This window comes from Typopeltis vanoorti, chromosome 10 (genome assembly GCF_054136105.1).
Source record: "Typopeltis vanoorti isolate ZY-2024b chromosome 10, IOZ_Tvanoo_1.0, whole genome shotgun sequence".
In the NCBI taxonomy this organism is placed as follows: Eukaryota; Metazoa; Arthropoda; class Arachnida; order Uropygi; family Thelyphonidae; genus Typopeltis; species Typopeltis vanoorti.
The window spans coordinates 76,066,203-76,087,079 of record NC_143558.1 but is presented as its reverse complement, the minus strand read 5'-3'; the positions used below and the strand labels follow the sequence as shown (position 1 = coordinate 76,087,079).

General features: G+C 34.3%; 1 protein-coding gene across 5 annotated transcripts in view; it reads right to left on the bottom strand.

Annotated features, from left to right (window-relative positions):
• The window catches only part of Bili (FERM domain-containing protein 8 Bili), a 360,304-nt gene that overhangs the window by 30,985 nt on the left and 308,442 nt on the right, over positions 1–20,877 (bottom strand). For all 5 annotated transcript variants that reach the window (XR_016548904.1, XM_090398633.1, XM_090398635.1 and 2 more), the window contains one exon: positions 20,661–20,819. Coding sequence is in view for 4 of the 5 variants with exons in the window: in XM_090398633.1 (XP_090254759.1) it covers positions 20,661–20,819 (159 nt within the window). In the remaining variant the exon portion in view is untranslated. The remainder of the gene's footprint in view (positions 1–20,660; positions 20,820–20,877) is intronic.

The following is a 20,877-nucleotide window of genomic DNA, read 5'->3' as shown; positions in this document are numbered from 1 at the left end:
TTCTTGGAATAATTAATCCATCATTCTTGTTTAGATTTGGATGATGTTTCAGCATTTAACAGGCTTCTTTGAATTTTCTTTCAAACCAGGTTTTGGTGCGGTGTAGGACTTGGTGCCTTTTCAGTCAATTCTGTGACATATTTAGAGTGCGTGGTCTGACATGCTTGTTTTACAATAGTGGAAGTATTTAATGTGCTCATCTTTTCTAATTGGGATGATGCATCTTGTTTCCCCTATATATACAGGTACACTGAATTTTGTAAACCTCTGGGTAGGCAAGGTATGGAAGAGCAAAGTAAATTTCTTAATTTTGCCAGGAGTTTGAAGGATGCCTTAATATCGTATTTCAGTAGCGTTTTATCTATTTTTTCCGAAATGCTCCTAATGCATTTCGGAAAAAATAGATAAAATAATGTATGGTATGGCTATGATATTCATGTAATCTTCTTTGCTTTTAATGACATTTTTATAGAGGATCTTGTGAACTTTTTAAAATTTTTTTATTTTAGCCATTTTTTACAAATTTGGTTAATAATTTCAAATTCTTGGTTCAGAGCTTGTTCATTGCAACAAATTGTTAGGTCTCTGTGTTTGAGGATACTGATGACACCTAGTTTTTGTGTTGGATGGTGGTATGAATTTTTAAGTATGTATTGACCTATGTGTATAGGTAGACTTTTGCAGTAGACTGTGAAAGAGAGGCAGCCTGAGGGAGGATGTGCGACAAGTGTGTCTAGAAAAGGAAGTGAGTTGTTGTTTTCAATCTCGATAGTGAATTGGATATGCTTAGAAATGAATTTAATGTTTTGCAGCCGCGGGGCCAAATGGCAAAAATATCATCAACATATCTGAGCTAGACTTTGGGCTTTAGGCTGGCTGAATCTAGAGATCATTGTTCAAGGTCTTCCATGTAAAAGTTAGCTATTGTGGGGGGAGTAGGAGAAGTGGTGAGCCCATGGCTGTACCGTCTTTTTGTAGGTAAAAATTATTTTGCCACGCGAAATACCGGAGCAGAGTACATGGGCAAAGAGGGCTATGATATTGGGCAGAAAATACGTTCTATAAGAGAAGAATAGTATCATTGATCGGGACATTAGTGAAAAGGTCAGTTATGTCAAAGCTGACTAATAAATCTTCGTCGTTGAGCATGATGTTTCTAATTTTGTTTATGAAGTGTGTATTTTTTTATGTAGGAGGGGGAATGACCTACCAACTCCTTGAGTTTGACAGCTAGTTTCTTGGCTAAGTGATAATTAGGGCTCTCGATTCCTTCAACTGTTGGTCGTAGTGATGTGTTTGTTTTGTGTATTTTTGGCAGGCCATAAATTCTGGGAGCAAGGGCATAATGCAGTATTAGTTGTGTGGCTGTTTCCTCTGGCCATGTGATCACCAATTTGATTAATTCTGTTTTCTTTTTGATGCAGTTTGTAGGGTTGTAGTTTAATATTTGGTATGCGTTGTGTCGACTACCAATGTTCATTTATTCCAGGTATGCTGTCTGATTAAGGAGAATGATAGCATTGCCTTTATCTGCTATTGTCATAACAATGTCTCGGTTATTTTTTTAAAGATTTAAGGGCCAGTTTTTCTGCTCTGGTTAGGTTGCAACTTAGTTTATTAGAGTTTAATAAGTACAATGTTTCCATTTGCATTTTGTCGATTATATTGGAGGGGAGGGATTATACACCTCTTTCAATGTGATAAAAGAAATTTAATTTGTTAACTGACTTTGGTGCAATGGCATAGTTCGGGCCTTTTTCCAGAAGTGGGAGTTCTCCTTCATTAAGGTGTAGCTGGATTTGTTGATAACTTGGCCATAGCCAATTGGTGGTTGTTGCTCCTAACTTTGCTTGTAGGTGATTGGCAACTCCTTTCATTGTTAGTTGGGGGGGGGGAGTTGGCTGTTCCTCTGAGTATGGTGTCCAAACTGTCTATTGCTTTCTTGTTGTTTTAGTGCTTGAAACTTTCTTAAAGTAACATGTGCTTTGCAGAGTTGTCTGTAATCCTCTCCAGAATATCCCAAATAATGGGATTTATGTAGCTCGATATCTCTAATTTTTGTTGTGAAATGTTGAGTAACTGCTAAATTTTTGTGGGCCTTGTGGATCTGTTCTCTCATCAAAGCTTTTTACATGGAAGACTTCGAGCTCTAGATTTGGCCAGCCTAAAGTCTGGCTTAGATATGTTGATATTTTTGCCATTTGGCTCAAGAGATGCAAAATATTAAATACATTCCTAAGCCACCTGAACAAACAACACAAACGTATCCAATTCACCATCGAGATTGAAAATAACAACTCTCTTCCTTGCTAGACACAAACACTTGTCACACATCTTTCCTCAGGCTGCCATCCTTCACAGTCTACTGCAAAAGTCTACCTACACACATAGGCCAATATACATACATACATAAAAGTTCATATCACAAACCAACACAAAAACTAGTGGTCATCAGCACCCTCAAACACAGACCCAACAGTTTTATTTAATAAATAAATACAAAATGTTATATTCAGCAATGACAGTCAAGAGAAAAAAGGAGCAGCTATAGTATTCAACACTAAATATGAGGCTAATCTTCTTGAATGGTAGACAATATCAAGTAGAGTGATGTGGGCAAATATCAGAATGGGGAACTGGACAATGAGACTTATTTGTGCCTATGGTCCTCACAGAAAGCTCTATTAAGGTAGAAGGTAGAAGGGAAAGCAATTGACACAATGAAAAAGGAAAACTTGGTCCTTGTTGGGATCTAAATAGCAGAGTAGGAATGATTGTCAGACATACAAAAATATTTTGGGAAAATTTGGAGAAAAGAGCAAAGCTAATAATAATGGCAAACAGCTGTTGGATTTCTGCTCAGGACATGGATTGGTTATTACTAACAAGTTATTCCAACATAAAAATGTGCACAAATTCACATGGAGAGAAGAGGCAAGGAATAAGAAAAGTATCACTGACTATGTTATTTTTGATAGTCATCTTTTCTCACTTGTGCAGGACACTAGAGTGTATAGAGGATTTGAAATTGGAAGCGATCACTATTTAGTCTTGAGCAGGATAAAATTGAATTTCATATTGAAAAGAAGAACATGTAAGAAAGTTTTAAAGCAAATAAAAGTTGAGCAGCTATCAGATGAGAACTATAGACTAAAATACACAAACATTATTCAAGAAAAAATGAAAGATTTGAGAACAGGAACCAAACCTTGGAGATTCAGTGGCAAATCCTGAATGGCATGTGGTGATGTTGTCTGCAAGGAGAGAGAAATCAGAACTCCATGGTGGACACAGGAAGTTAAAGAAGAAAGCATACTAAAAGTTCCTGTCAAATAAGTCAGTTTGTACTCTTAGAGAATACAGAGACAAATGTAAGAAAGCAAAACAGTGTGTAAAACTAACTAAACAAAAGTCATGGGAAGACTTTGGAAAGAACGTAGAAAATAAATATCAAGAAGGTGCCAAAATATTCTGAATTTTGTTGATAAAGCTCAGAAATGGAGGAAAGAGTGCTGTAAAAGGAATTAGAGATGATAAAGGTGACACGAAAACTGGTGAAAAAGATGTCCTTGATGTATGGAGTAATCACTTTGAAAAACTGCTAAATGAAACATTCAGTGACAGCAAAGTAGTAAAGAACACTCAACAGACATGAAATCAGGAATACATATCCATACTTGAAGTAGAAAAAGCCATCAAAATCCTGAAATGTGGAAAGGCAGCTGGAGTAGATGATATTCGACCAGAAATGATCAAGTATGGTGACATAAAAGTCTTGCAGTGGCTGCACTGCACAGTTCAGAAGGCCTGGACAGACAGGCGAATTCCAGATGACTGGAGTAGGGCTTTCATAGTACCCATATACAAAAAGTGAAATAAAAGTGAATGTGAGGATTACAGAGGTATTTCCCTACTGAGTGTTCCTCGTAAGATTTCTGCAAGTATACTTGAGAAATCAGTTGAGAAGGGAAGCTTGGGAAAAACAAGCTGAAATCAGGTCAAATAGAGGCTGTCAGGATCAGATTTTCACTTTACGACAAATAGTTGAGAAATCATGGGAATATAACAAAGATCTGTATTTAAGTTTTGTAGATCTGGAAAAGGCATATGACAAGGTGCCAAGAGAGAAGCTATTCAAAATGTTACGGTTGTATGGTGTCAGTGGGGTATTATATCAAGCAATACTTAGTTTTTATTTGAGTTGTAAGTCAGCAATTAGAATTCGAGGAAGTATAAGAAGATGGTTTAATGTAAAATCTGGAGTCAGACAAGGATGTACATTATCTCCTCTGCTTTTCATTATTTATCCCACATTATGAAGGAAAGTGGTATTAAGTCTGATATCAAAATTGGAGATGTTAATCTCAGCTCTTTATTTTATGCAGACAATGTAATACTTCTAAATCCGCTACAAGTCTGCAAGATTCTCTGACAATTGAATAACTGTTGTAATAGATATGGTATGAAGGTCAGCATTAAAAAGACAAAGACAATGAAAATAGGTAGAAGCATTGAAAATATCAACTGCATTGTGAATGGAGAACCTATAGAACAAGTAAAACATTTCAGCTACTTAGGCAAAATTTTTAGTGAAGAAAGTAAATTAAACATGGAAATAGACAACAGAATCAACAAAGCTGGTAGGAAGTCAATTGAATAAATATATATGGAATAAGACAGAAATCAGTCACAACATAGAGCTGTATACAACATAGTGTTCAAATCAATTTTAATTAATGGATCTGAGAGCTGGGTTAGAAATAAAACACTTGACCAAAGACTAGAGACCATGGATACGAGTCCTGAGAAAGATTAGAGGCATGAACAGATGGTATCAATGACAATATCATATTAAAAACGAGGATATTAGAAAAGAACTTGCCATTGTTAGCATCCAGGAATGTGTTAGCAGAGCTAATCTCAGGTGGTATGGTTATTTAAACAGAATAGGCGAGAAAAGATTAGCAAAAACAAGTGGCAGGAAAAAAACCCAGAGGAAGACCAAGATATAGGTGTATTGATACAATAAAAAGTGCCTCAGAAGACAGAAATATAAGATCTGATAAAGTTGGAGTCTTGACAGGTAACAGATTGATTTGGAGGAAAATTGTGGATAGGATGTTAATGTAAGTTTTTCATATAGTACTATCATAGTCTGTACACCCCCCCCCCCCTTGAGAGTACATGTAAGGAATTTGATGATGATTCTTGTTTTAATTATTTTCTCAAGCAAACAAAAATAATTTAAAAAACATCAAAAATGCAACAAAAAATGTACTAAAAATATAGTTAAAATAACAAATATATACTCCCAAAATTCTGCAACAAATGTTTAGGTTTAAAAAAAAAAACAAAAGAACTTGCACACAGAATTTATCAACATCTGGCATTTCAATACAACACCAATAACTTGCACTAAAACTCCTAACCTGATCTGTTATTCAACACTGAACATGTTATTCAGCATGTGCTCCTCTAAAAATGGAGGAACATATGCTCTGGTCAAGTCTAATATTCCATGCCAAAGGTTATCAGATCTGGAATCCCTTTTGTATGATCTTTGGCTCAAGATTTCCTTGCTACATTTTCCAATTCTATTCTAATTCCCATGAATGACTTTGTTGATTATTTTTATCTCTGAAAGTTGGTCACAAGTCCAATTGCCCAAGTTGTGAAATAATCTTCCTCAGAGATTTTAGCATCCATAATTCACACTGGCTCCCCTCCTCTAATCTAACAGAACAGATGTAGTTGAAAGAGAAGCATAATTGTTTGCTGTTAGTAATATTCTAACAAAAAAAATTTTCACCAACCTATCAGAATAACAGATAATCCTCATTATTCTCATAATACCTGAATCGTTGGATATTTTCTTAATTTTATTGTTTCCACTCTTCTGATCTAAGTAGCTTCCCTAATTAAATAATTAATATTATTCTTGCTGGAATAAGTCTCCACTCAAAACCTCCACCTCCCACTGAAGTCCTAGTTCTCCAACAGATGCTATGAGGGCCAAATACATTAATCTTTCCTCCTGTTCAAGCAAGGTTTTTGGGCAAAACTTCTTTCCTTCCATATTTCAACCTCTGTATTCTCTCATTGTGATGATATGATGGTAACATCTCTTAATGCAAAGACAAACATCTTAGCATCAATCTTTTCTTCCACTCTTCTTTAGAAAACTAAGACAGACCTCTCACTATTCAACAAACTATGCAGACAGCATGCCTCCTCTGATCTTTCAAACGTAGGACATCAGAAAAAACACTAAATAACTTCGGTACTAATAAGTTCCCTTGTCCATGTGGCAGGTGTTAATTCTTATGCTCTAGAATTAACATCTATCCTATCACTATTACAATCTATCATATTCATTCTGGCATTCTATCCAATAGCAGTGAAGCAAGCTTTTATTCCAGCCTATTCTAAAAAAAGGGAGATAAAAGCCGACCATCAAACTATTGCTCTTACTTCTGTATACTCTTGAAAATAATGGAAAAAGTCATTAATGATCAACTACTTCACTAGCTATGAAAGTTCCACCAATTAATTAGTGGTTACCTTTTCCACCTTTGGACACAAGCCATGATAAGTTTGAAGAACCTCACTAGGCATTCTTGATAATTTTAAGGTATCTGAGTCCTGCTCAATCTTCTTCTTACTAAGCTACCACCATCTTATGGTATGATTCTTACCTTGTGCAAGTAAACTGCTAGCTTTTGCTCTGGTCTTTCATAGCATGTTATGCTAATGAGGCTTGAATATCCATCTATAAAGGAAATGGTTTTAGGGGTCTGTGCTTGCTAACTCACTCACTTCCTCCCTAATATCCAACCCTATACATAGTTTTGCTGATAACACCATACTCCATTCCTCTTCTTCATTCACAAAACCTTGTAGTGCTCATATGACTCAAGCTTCAAGATATTCTACAACTAATACCTTAAACATCAATCTCCTTGCTATTCTCAAGTGGGAGGGGATAATCTAGTGAATTTTAATGCTGCTAAAACATTATCCTGTCTTCTTTTTTGGAAGAAGAAGAAACCATGCTTTGCTCTTCCTAACTTTTGATAATATTCCGCTTCCAAAAAAGGATGTTTTAATTCTTGAGATGATTTCACATCTAGCCTCTTCAGTCTCTGAAAAGCTTGGTATGCTCCTTTTAGTTTCTCAACAACATTTCTCTTATGCTCAATTCCTAGCATTATAGATCCCAAATACGCTTGAATTTAGAATATCGTTTTCACATTTGTGGTGGTGCATCGAAACTTTCCTCAGAATGTTTGACTGTATTCAGAAGAGAGCTTTACACCTAAAGATGACTCCCACCAACTGACCAAGGCAAAATATTGGCTTAATAATTTATTAGGTAAATAAATTTAGTTAGTAATTACTATCTCTGGATGCATATTTTATCTGCTAAACATGAATGATAATCAATGCCCAAGCATCCATATCAGATCAGAAAGTTGCCAAACTCATTTGCACCTATTATCTCCACGTAAAGTTCAACTATGGTACAAGTGGTGGAATATTTTTAGGTATAGAGAAGACAGCTGATATGAAGAAAAAGGAAAAGTTGGTCCTTGTTGGTGATTTATACATCAAAGTAGGAAATGATCACTAGAAATGTTTTGGGAAAAATTTGGAGAAAAGAACAAAGCTAATAATAATGGTAGAACTTGCAAGATTTCTGTTCAGGGTATGGACTGATCATTACTAACACTATGTTCAAACATAAAGATATAGAAAAATTCACACTGAGAGAAGGCACAAGGAATAAGAAAGTCTCATTGACTATGTTATGAAATAGCAATATCTTCACTCTGTGGTTCAGGACACAAGAGTATACACATTTACTTTTGAGCAGGATAAAATTGAATATCATATTGAAAAGAAAAGTGTATAAGAAAGTTTTAACAAAAATCAAAGTCAAGCAGCTTTCAGAGGTGAGCTGTAGACTCATACGCACCAATATTATTCAAGAAAACATGACAGTTTGAAAACAAGAACCGAACCTTGGAGATTTAATGATGGACCCTAAAGAAAACATTGACTAATTTAGCCAGAGGCATGTGATCAGGTTGTCTGCATGGTAGAAAAATCAGACCTTCATGGTGGACTCAGGAAGTTAAAGAGAAAAGTCAAGGAAAAGAAGGAAGCATATTGAAAGTTCTTTGCAAGTAAGTCAGCATGTGATCTCAGAGAATACAGAGAAAAATGTAAGAACACAAAGCAGCGTGAAAAGTAATTTTAAAAAAATCATAGGAAGACTGATAAGAATGCAGAAGATAAATATCAGGAATGCATAATGTTCTGGAAACTTAAAAAAAGTTTATAAATGGAGAAAAGACAAATGGAATAAAAGGAATCACCACAAATGATAAGTATAGTCTAGATGTCAGGAGTAATTACTTTGAAAAATTGCTAAATGAAACCAGTAACAAAATAGTGGTAAAAATATTCCAGAGGAATGCAATCTGGAGTGCATATCAAGACATGGTAGAAAAAGTCATCAAAAACCGGAAATGTGGAAATAGCTCGAGTAGATGATATTCAACATGACTCCACTGCATAATTCAAATGACTGAAAAGGTCAAATTCCAGATGATTGGAGTAGAACTCTCATATTATCCATCTATAAAATGGGAAATGAAACTAAATGTGAGAATCACAGAGGAATTTCCCTAACGAGTACTCCAAGTATGATTTATGCAAACATACCATGAGAAAAGTCTAAGAAAAAGTGTAGAAGGTAAATCTGGAGAAGAATAAGCTGGGTTCAACCAAATAGAGGTGGTCATAATTATATTTTCACTTTAAGATAAATAGTCCAGAAATAATGAGACTATATCAGGATCTGAATTTCAATTGTGTAGCTATGAAAAGGCATATGACAAGGTCTCAGGAGAAAAGATGCTTAAAACACTACAATTACAGTTGCATCTCCATATTCACAAGATCTGCATTCGTGGATTCATATTTTTCCATTGGCAGTTGCAAAAATCGCGTCTCCAGTCTCACAGCAAGCATTATCCAAGTAGGTTATCTTGTGACATTTGTATGTGTCTGCATTAGTCTACTTATGCTTAAAATATTACTTATGTAATATTTTATTTTATAATGTGCTTATGTAAATACCCATGGGTTATAAATGAACTGCATCTCTAGTGATGGACAAAAGCCTAAAAGGATCAAGAAAGTGATGATTCTGGAAGATCAAGTGCATATTCTAGACATATGTTATTCTATTCTAGTTATTCTAGACAACTGCATAAGGGTTCACTTATGCAGCCACAGGTCACATGTTTGGTATTAATGAAAGCACCATATGATACCTAAGGAAACAAGAAACTGAGATTAGAGAGGCAGTGCAAACTGGTAGAGTTCTTACCACTAAATACAAGTTTTATGTATGTGATAAAGTGATGTTAAAAATTGGAGAATGTTCTGTTCATTTGGATTAAAGACTAGAACAAGAAAATTTGCCTGCAAACCAGCTGTACAAGCAACACTGTAGAATCATTTTTATTGCTAGCAATTCAAGCTTGATTCCAGCAATTCAAGAGGCACAATGTAAAGATTATGGGCAAGTCAGCTTCAGCTGATCATGAGGCTGCTAAGGCCTACATGCAACTCAAAAAGCTCATCAAGGAAAAGGGATATAAACCTGAGATTTTCAAATGAGGTAGCATTATTCTGGAAGAAGATATACCAGTGCACCTATACAGTCATCGAACAGAAGAAAGTCATGGGATTTAAGGCAGTACAAGATCAGGTTATACTGTTAACTTGCAACAATGCAGCAGGCCATATTACAAAGCCTGGCCTAATTTTCCACATGTAGAACCCAAGAGCTCTTAGCAAACATAAGAATTCACTACCTGTGTGCTGGATGTGGTACACAAAAGCCTGGATGATGATGAACCTCTTACTGAACTGTTAACATCACCGCTTCATTCTCAAAGTCAAAGAATACTGGAGCAAAAGGCTTCCATTTAAAGTCCTCCTCATGCTAGACAGTGCCTCAGAACACCCATTTGATACACAAGACTATGCGATTGAAGATATAGAGGTATTCTATCCCATAACACTACTTCCCTACCTCTGCCCAAATGGGGGGGGGGGATAATCAAGGCCTTTAATGCCAACTACATGAAGAGGTCTATGGTCTGAACTGTTGAGCAAGGATGGCGATGACAACTTCAACATTATTCAATTTTGGAAGGACTTCACAACAGATGACAGTCTCTTCCTAATAAAACACATTGCATTACTTCACTTCAGTCAAACTACAAACCATTCTAAATGGATTGTAGTTTGGCTGATTTTTAATGAAACTTGTGCCATACAGTGGAGGGCATCAATGATTTAATGGACAGATAACAACATTAACAGATGATGAACTCAAGCTTGTTTGTTCCAACTCTGTTCTGCCAAGAGAAGCTTGACTTTGAAAAACTAGTGCAGGCATTGCACGATGCCAAACGCCTTGCGAACTTCTACGGAAAAAACGAGATGATTCGTGCAATGAAGTTCAACAAAACTCTGACTATATTTTAATGCCATACACAAGCATGTTCCAACAAAAGAGGAAGTAGCTTCCCACTACAGTGTTCCTGATTTCTACACTGATGCCTAAAATGCTTCATATAACTGGAAGTCTAGATATCCGTCAACCCTGCTTGTTATCCAGCTTTTGAGATCCTACTACTAAGTAGTACTGAATCCTGTGGTGAATACCCTGATATTTTAGACCCAAAGTTTGAAAATACAGTATTTTCAAACCTTAGGTCTAAAATATTATCATTACTCTAAAACAATTAAAACCATTTAAATATATTTTAACATTTTTCTGTTAACTGTGAATGGTTGTGTAAGTGTTTAAGCATGCGTAGAAAACATCTGGTGCTATTTATGGAGACTCACTTGTATATGGTGTAAATGAATCAAGCAATACCTAGTCCATAATTGAGTTGTACATCAGCAGTTAGAATTGAAGGAGGTACAGGAAGATGAGTTAATGTTAAATCTAGTGTGAGACAAGGTTGTTCATTATCTCTGCAGTTAGTCATCATCATCTGTATATATATATCAATATATAAATAACATATAGATCACAATATAAAGGAAAGTGAAATAAGGCCTGATATCAAAATTGGAGATAATCAACTCAACTGTTTGCTTTAAGCATTTCTCTTAAATAGACCTTGCACAAGTCTGCAGAGACTCCCTGAAATTTGGCATGAAAACAACAAATAAGACAACAAGGGATATGAAATAGGCAGTAATATTGAAATGAAGCTGGTATGGTAGAAAGTCAACTGAATAAATTTATATGGAATAAGAGAGAAATTAGTCAAAATGTTAATCTAGCTATATACAAGACAGTGTTCACACCAATTTTAACTTATAGATCTGAGAGCTGGATTAGAAATAAAACACCACAGACCATAGATATGAGAGTTCAGAGAATATTAGGAGAGTGAACAGATGACATCAATGGAAGAATCATTATTTTATAAATGAAGATAGTAAAGAACTTGACACTGTTAGCATTTAGGAATAGGAGAGAATAGCTAATCTCAACTGGTTATGATCACTTAAACAGAATGAGAAAAGAAATATTAGCAAAGCATTTGATACCAAGAAGGCTGGAAATGATCTAGTGGAAGACCAAGATCTAGATGGATTGCATAGTAAGTAGTGCCTCAGAAGACCAAAATATAAGACTGACAATATCCAAGTCTTGCCAGACAGCAGATTAATTTGGAGGAAAATTGTTGCTAAGAAGTTAGTAATGATGGAAACTTTTCATATAGCTCTAATAATATCATATACACCAAAGTGAGGGTACATATCAGAGATTTGATGCATGAAGGCAGCTTGACTTGTAACAGAAGGAAGTCCAAAGCAAAAGAAAAGTAATTAATCTGTAGGGAGAAAAAATTAATTTACCTACCATTTCTCAAAATCTGGAAAGTTCAGAAAGCATTCTTATTTAAATATGGCTTATAAATAAAAGTTTTATAGTAATGCTTCATATGATCTTTCAATTAAAAATAAGCTTTTATGTAGCATTTCAGTAATTTTCTAATGGATCCTGTGTCTATTAGAATACAGCATGATTTGTAAGAACTAATTGATAAACTTGTGGAAACAAATGCAATTTTAATGATATTCTAAGTGTACCAAAGCCAATCTACTAGTTTGCCCATCATGTGAAAGACCTTCAGAGCAGCAAAAATCCCAATATGCTCTTGGATGAGATGCAGATAAAAGTACATTAAGGAACATACTGGATTTTGTGCTTGTGTGGTCATAACAGAGTGGTAAGCGAAAGTCATTCTTAATAGAAAGATGACAAAAGAGGGCTGTGAAGTTCTTGTTTACTAGCTGGATTTAAATAAAAATGACTACCTCAAACTTCTGACTTTGTGAAGTAATCTTAATAGTAAAATAATAGTAAAGCAACCTTGCCACTGTTGAACTGACTACAGTGGTATCTCGCTAATCCGAACCTCTTTAGTCCGAACACTCCAGTAATCCGAACTGCGAGTTGAAAGAAAAAAAGTTTTATTTATCACTTATTATAATTTTGGGTACTATTATTTTTATTTAATAATTATTATTTATTTTATTATTATTACAGTACAGTAATTTTTTTCATACTGTTGATTATATGGTTATACTGTAGGCCTATTTTGATTTATTGTCCGTTCACATTTGCTTTTTTATACTGTACAGTACGTACTGTATTGTCAGCATGAATTACTTGCTGCGTACTGTATTGTCAGCATGAATCACTGCTGTGGTTAATGAACTGATTAGTTCCCACTATTGCTAAATGTTTGTGTATCTTTATGTTGCTTCAACAACAATGATGATGATTTAGCCTAAAGCCTGGTTGTATATAATGCTCGGTTTTTCTTTGGTTATTGAAATGATATGTCTGAGTTGTCATTTATTGTTATGTGTTGTCCTAAGTTTTCAGTGAATGATTATCGATTGTTTTAGTAAGTGCGATTTTATTTTTCAGATAAATTTTAAAAGTGACAGTTTTATTGTTTAACTTCATTTTTTATTTTACTGTTTTTAACACTAAACTTTATTTTTGAAAATGGCTACGGGGTCGAAGCCTACCAAAAGAAAATGCATAACATTATCATTGTTGGATAAGTGTAAAATAATTCAGCGTCTAGGGGTAAAGCAGCCGTACAACTCTTGCTACTGAATACAATGTCGGCAAATCTAAAATCACTCACATAAAAAAAAAACAGACAGGATTTTAACTTATGTTTCAACCACAGAAGAAGGACCAAACAAGAGACAAACTCTGAAAACAAGTGATTTTTCTTTACTCAATTCTGCTATTCATGTGGTTTCTTCAAGAAATTATAAATATGACGCTACAGAATGAATTAGAAGACAATGATGACGATAAAGAACTCAAAGGAAAAAAAAAAGTAAAACATGAAGAGGCAGTTGACAGTTTTAATACATGTATAGAATGGACTAAGCAGAATGATACGTGATTCCACAAAATTTTATTGCTAATGCAGCTCCGAGAAGAAGCACTCGAAAAAAGTTTAGCTTCCAAGAAGCAAAAGAAAATCAGTGACTTTTTTACAAAGAAATAAAAAAAAACTTTTTTTGTGTTATTTTGTGAAACTTTTTTATGTTGTGTATAAAGAAAGTGATATTTTTTATGCAAATTAAGTTATGTACTGAACTATTCAATTTTATTAAATCAGAATCCTCAACAATACAGGTACATATAAACTAAATTTTTTACTAAAATAAACTTGTGTACTGTATTATTTTTTAAGTTTTACATTATAGTAAGTAGCTTTTTTTCTATCAGTTACTTAATTTATTTATAGAATTAAATTTATGTACCATTAGAATCTGATTATTTTTGTCTTAAACGCTAGTTATTGTTGTCTCTTGGGGAAAAATTCGCTAATCTGAACAAGCATGGTTTTTATTAGTTCGGATTAGCGAGATACTACTGTATTTCCTCCTTCCTCACTTTCAGATTAATTACTTTTTTTTTTGCTGCTTTACACTCTAATGAGATTTAGAGATCAAGCTCTACTCATGTTTGTCATAATATTCATAATATTTCATATATTGTGTTTCATGCTTAAATATTACAAAAATGCTATTTTTTAATAGAAAGATTGCATAAAGAAAGTTATGAATCTCTTGTTCATCAGCTAAACTTAAATAAGAATGACTGCCTCAAATTACGTATTTAAAAAGTTAACTTCTCTATAGTTAAATTAATCTCTCTCTCTCTCTCTCTCTCACACACACACACACACACACACAACTTTTTTGCTTTGGACAAATGTCATCACTGATTGAGCTCTCCTCATGCTGTCTTTAACATCTTTGTGTTATTTTTTGTTTTATTTAACTGTTATTCTATCCTCTTTTAATAATAAATCTATACCGAAAGTGATCCTAAGAAGATTCTAAGGTCATGCCTTACAATGTGATGGATTTATTATTTTCAGAGGATAGAGTAGATAGGACAGGGGTGGGGTACTGCTGATGATAGCAGATGAATTGCATTCAATAAGAGCAGGAGTCAGATGGCAGTTCTTTTGAGTCAATATGATGTGAGATTGAGACCAAAATAGGACAAAATATAAAATTAAAATTTTGTCCTATTTTATATAAAATATAAAATAGGACAAAATATAAAATGTCTTCCAAATCAATCAGGGATGATTTGGAAGACATGCATCAGCAGGTTAATAACAATGTTATTAATCAAGTTGAGTAATTACTACAGGTACTTGAGACAGATTGGAAAGAGAAAAGATCACATGATAGAAAGGAAATCAAATTTATACACTTACTGAGAGATAATTACTTGAAGCAGAATGTGATGGAGGAGATTTGGGATTTGAGAGTGTTGGATCTTGTTATACCAGAAGACCTGTCCATAACTAAGGTGGCTACATTACCTCTAAATGGGGAAAGTGATCATGTGGTCTTACCTTAGAAGGTAGCAAAACATGTGGAAATTCCATTTAAGAAGAGGTATATGTAGACTATGAGGTAGGTGATCATGATACACATAGGTGGCAGCTTGAAGCAGATCTGCACGGGAAGGATGTTCACAGTGCATGGGGAATAATCAAGAGATATCTGGAAGAAGCAATATCACAATGTAAACCCAAGGTCAGAAGGGTAAATCAGGTAGAAATTAGATGGATGAATAATATCATTAAGCAAGAGCTGCAAAAAAGACTGCGAGGTTTTGAAGTGCTAAGGGACATTTGGCACAAATGTTGAGACAAGTGAAAGAATAATGCACCCACCCACACATCACTTGTTCTTCAACAGTTCCTGGCTTCGAAAAACACAATAGTCATGTCCCCCCCACCGCCCATTTGCCTTACCTCATACCCTGTGACTTTTTCCTGTTCTCCAAGAAGAAATTCTGGCTGAAGGGGAATCATTTTGAACTAATCGAGTCCATCAAAGAAGAATCGTAGGAGATGCTCAACACGGTCACATTTAACGACTTGTACAGATACGTGGAATAATGGGAAAAACCACTGGGTTCACTGTATACATTCCGAATGGAACTACTTCAAAGGGGGCAGAAACTAGGAGTTGGGTACATAGCAGTAAGAAATCCTTTATGATGAATACGAGGATTTCTTACTGCTATGTGAGGTTAATGGGTGTACTGATTAATGAAAGAAAAAAAAAATTAAAAATATTAAGCAACTTCACAAAGCAGTGAAAAATACTTATATGAATGCATTCATGGAATACCAACCATTAGGTTTTGAGTGTTTTTCACAATTATCAAGGATTTGCACTTAAATGAAAGATAAAAATTTATTTATTTTATAAAATAATTTTTAATTAAAAATAAAAAGTAAAACTGATAATGCATGATTTTGTCCTTTATTTTGATAAAATGACTGGCATTAAATTTTACAAATATAATTTATAGCACATTTATATTATCAGGAAAAGTGAAGGTAAGTTATTTTGAAAGAAAACTAATTTTGTCTAAGAATGTTGATAAAATTAAAAGTCCCCCCCCCCCACCTCTTTCTCTCTGCAAGGACCTTTTTACAAAATTTATGAAATGCTAAATGTTTTGTACACACATGGATAAAACTGACTGAAGGTCAGCTGAAATGCAAAAGGAAAAGAGAAACACACATCCTGAAAGTGTTTCAGCATATATTTCAACTGTTGTTCATAAGAAGTGGACTGCGTCATTGTTTGTCATCATCAGCAAATTCCCAACATATACCCTCAGGGTGTGTACAGGATATTATGATGGTACTACATGAAAAAGTTACATCATTACTAATTTCCTACCAACAATTATCCTTCAAATTATAATGGTATCTGTCAAGGCTCCATTATTAGATCTTATATTTTATCTTCTAAGGCACTTTTTACTGTATCAATCCACCTAGATCTTGTTCTCTGAGTCTTTTTCCTGCTATACTGCAAAGAACACTTGTTTTACTAACCTTTCTTCCTCCATTCTGTTTAAGTGACTATACTACCTGAGGTTAGCTCTTCTTATACATTCCTGAATGTGAACAATATCAAGTTCTTTCCTTTATTTATGATTTAAATTATAAAGATGAGTATCCTGTATATATAAATGTGTAGCTGTATGCCATTTCATACTACCAATACTACTACCGTATTACAGAGTTGCAGAAACACACAGAGAGAGAGACAGAAATTGATGTTGTTGACCATTTAAACTTCATCTACATAATAATTTTAAATATGATACCAAAATTTACTTTTTTTTATTGGCACATGGATAAGAAGCAGCAATTATAACATTCAGATATGTATATTTCACTACACCTTGCTATAAATATAGATTTCTCTACAAATTAAATTAAAAATTAATTAAAATTAAATTTAAATGTATTAATTTTATATTAAATTTAAATTTATTATAAATTAAATTAACTTAAAGAAAGTGCTTTTTCGCTTCCTAAAAGAAATTCAAATATATATAGGCATTTTAATTTTTAGCTTTCCTCAAAATTTTATTTATTGTTTTAGGATATAACAACATAGGAGATTTAATGCTAACTGTTAAATTATTAATTCCAATATTTCAGCCAAGTTAAATTGGCATTATCAGAGAGAACTATACAATAGCATGGAGTAGATACATGTATGCAGCACTATATCAATAAATGAGACAGATAAAAACAGGAAGATCTACAGGCCTAGAATTTTACTGAATGTGAATGGTAGAAAAGTGTAATTTACACAAGAAACAGTTAAGTGACCACTTTAGTACAGTGTAGATATTCAAGGCAGACCTATTAGCTCTCTGGTTGCTGGGGAAGAATTATTCAATAGAATACAGATTAAAAGTACTAAAGCTGTTCTCTCTCTCTCTCTCAGATCTCCTCGTGTCTGAGGACTCGTGACCTTCCTGATGATGCTTTGCCATTTCTTTCTCCCCCGTGCTTCTCTTATTGCTTGTTCTAGTTTAAGTCCAGTGATTCTTGATATTTGATCAATCCGCCTATTGGAGGGGGTTTTCCTCTTTTTCTTTTCCCACACGGTTTATCCTGAATGATTATTTTTTCCAGGCAGTTGCCTTCCCTCCTATATGTGTCCAAAATATTGCAGTATTCTCTTTTCAATTATGTTTATCAGTCTTGTGTGGTTATTCAGTTCTTCTAAGATACTTTTGTTTGTTTGCTTTTCTATCCAAGACACTCTTAACAATCTTCTCCAGCACCAGAGCTCGAACGCCTCAATTCTTCTTCTTCTGTCATCTTTTGTCATTGTCCAAGACTCAGAAGCATAGAGAAAGACCGAAAAAACTAAGGTTTCTACAAGCTTAATTTTCATCTTTTTGGAGATGTGCCTGTCTTTCCAGAACTTAGTTAAATCAGTCATTGCTTTCTTAGCTAGTGCTATTCTTCTTCTTATCTTTTTTTTGCATCCATCTTTTTTTTTTTTGTTATTATCACTCCAAGATAGTTGAAATGGTCGACAATTTCAATTCCTTCTATATCTATCTCTTCTGCATTGTTTAAAATCATTATTTTGGTTTTATCGCGATTTGTTCGTAAACTGTGGCTTTAGCTTTCTCATTCTAGTTGATTTTGGATGGATTTTAATTCCTTTTCACTTGTTGCTATTATCACTGTGTCATCTACATATCGCAGGCTAGTGATTGTTCGGCCACCTAATTTAATGCCGCCATTCCACTTTTCTAGAGATCTTTTCATAATAGTTTCGCTGTAAAGGTTGAATAGTAATGGTGAGAGTATGCATCCTTGTCGTGATCCTTTTTCAAATTGGAATGCAGAGGACATTGAGTTTTCAATTCTTATTGTTGCTTGATTTCCTTGATATAAGTTCTTTATGAGGGTTATTAGATGGTTTGGTATTCCCGATTCTTGCATGATATCCCATGTCATGCAGTCAAAGGCCTTGGAGTAATCTATAAAGCACAGATAAAGGCTTAAGTTGAATTCCCTTGCTTTTTCGATTATTTGTCTGATGTTAGATTATATGATCTTCAGTCTTAAGTCTTCAGTCAGATTTCTCTCCTTAATAACGTGTAGTAAAATCTTGCTGGTATGTGAGATAAGGGCAATGGCACGGTAGTTTTCACAGTTGTTGTGATTGCCTTTTTTATAGATTGGGCTAATGGTGGAACTAGTCCAGTCATTCGGACATCTTCCAGATTTTGTTGCATAAATCATGTATACAGTTGACTGCATTCTCTCCAAGGTTTTTCAGCATTTCAGCTGGTATGAATCAGGACCGGGGCTTTGTTTTTACTTTATTTTTTGATTGCTTGTTCTACTTCACTTTTGAGGATCTCTGGTTCTGTTTTCATGTTTTTCATAGCTCCTTTGTCTTCTTGTTGAATAGCTGGGTCCTTGTAAAGCTCAGCGCAATACTCTTTCCATCTTCTGGTGTCATTAGTGCCATTCAAGATCTTGCTGTTTCCCTCTGCAATTATATTAAGTTTTGGTTTGAATTTTTTGATTATATCCTTAACCTTCTTGAATAAATCTGTTGTTTCATTAGAGTTGGAGTGTCTTTCTATTTCTTTAAGCTATTTTTATCTTTTTGACAAGATTTCTTAATAGCTTTATTCAGGTTCAGGTAATTTGGGTTTTACCAATCTGTTGTTTTAATTTGTTTCCTTTTTTCAATTAATTCTAGGGTTTCTTTTGTAATCCATGGACTACCATTCTTTTTTATTGGGATGTTTTTGATGCAGATTTCACAATGGTTTGTTTTAGGTGTGTCCAATATGATTCAATGCTTTGTTCCTGAGGTGTGCTGTTTTGTTTCTTGAGCTCTGATTCAATGTCCATTGTAAATTTGTTGTCCGTTTGTGAAAAGGTCATATCTTTTGATGCTGTTATTCTTGTTTGCTTTCAGATGGATCTTTAAATTAGAGATTAATAATTGATGGTCTGATCCACAGTGCATCTGCAGTGTTTCGATGTTATTGATTAGTGTCCTCTATCTTCTGTCAATTAAAATGTAATCAATTTGATTCTTACATCGATTCCCAGGTGCTACCCATGTGTATAGTCTCCTCTTGTGCTGTTTGTACATAGTGTTAGTGATTGCTAATTCCCTTTCAATGCAGAACTCCAATAGTTTTTCTCCTTGTTCATTTCTAATTCCCAGCCCATTTATTCCAATGATCCAATTTAAGTGATCATCATGTGCATTGAATCCCACCTTAGCATAGAAGTCTCTTAGAACTATTCGAATATCCTTTCTTGGTACTGTATCCATAGTTTCATTTAAGTCTTTGTAGAATTCCTTTTGTAGAATTCAATCTTACTCTTTGTAGAATTCCTCACTTACTTCATCTTCTGCATTTGATGTGAGTGCATAAACTTGTATCAGCATTGTTAGAATTGGGTTGGTGTTTAATCTTACTCTTATGATTCTGTCACTGACTGGGTTGTATCTTTTTACTGCTTTACTTATGTTTTTATTAACAATGATGGCAACTCTCTTTTCAGTGTTATGGTCTGGACCAGAGAAAAACACCTTGTTTCCCTTATGTGTTGTAAAATGACCGTGTTCTTTCCAGTGAGTTTCAGCCAACCTTAAGATTAATATCTTATTATCTTCCATTTCATTCTAAATTCTAAGCTGTTACAAGAATTCAAATCAGATACAACTTTTGGGAGTGAATGGAATATCGGCAAGACAGTTAGCAATGCATCAAATGTGGTTTTAACTTGAGTGTCAGCATATGCAAAATTCCTAATGGCTGAAAGGAGAGATATAATTCCATTATACAAGGGAGCTAAAACTGGTGCAGGAAGTTATAAACCAATTACAATCTCTAGTGTAGTCAGTAATGTACTGGAAAGGCTTGTTAGGAATCACATCCAAAGGCAGAACAACATTAGCATCCTCTATAGAGGAAAGTATGGTTAAATGTCATTAATGCTTTAGCAACTTGTTTATATTCGACGAAAAGAGGAATACAAAGTTGGATAAATGCAAAGAATATACCACAATACTTTGTGGTATATTCTTTGCATGTGGTTCATGTCAACAAGAAGAGGATATCGAGTGTGATATTTAGTCACTTCCTGATTTGCAATTCATAGTTAGCTATTTCCTGTATACTATACCTGTCTTGAAAATATCTGAAACACTTTGGACTCTCTTCCTACTTTTCCAGGTACCTGAAACTGCAAGAATAGGCATGGCAAACAGTCTGGGTTTTGAAAATGTGCAGGAGATGCATAGTCCCAAGATAGTTTCTCATATCGAAGCGTTAAAAGAACAGACTGAAAAAACAAAAAAAAGTAATCCATAAATACAATTATATTCTAAGCAATTTAGTAA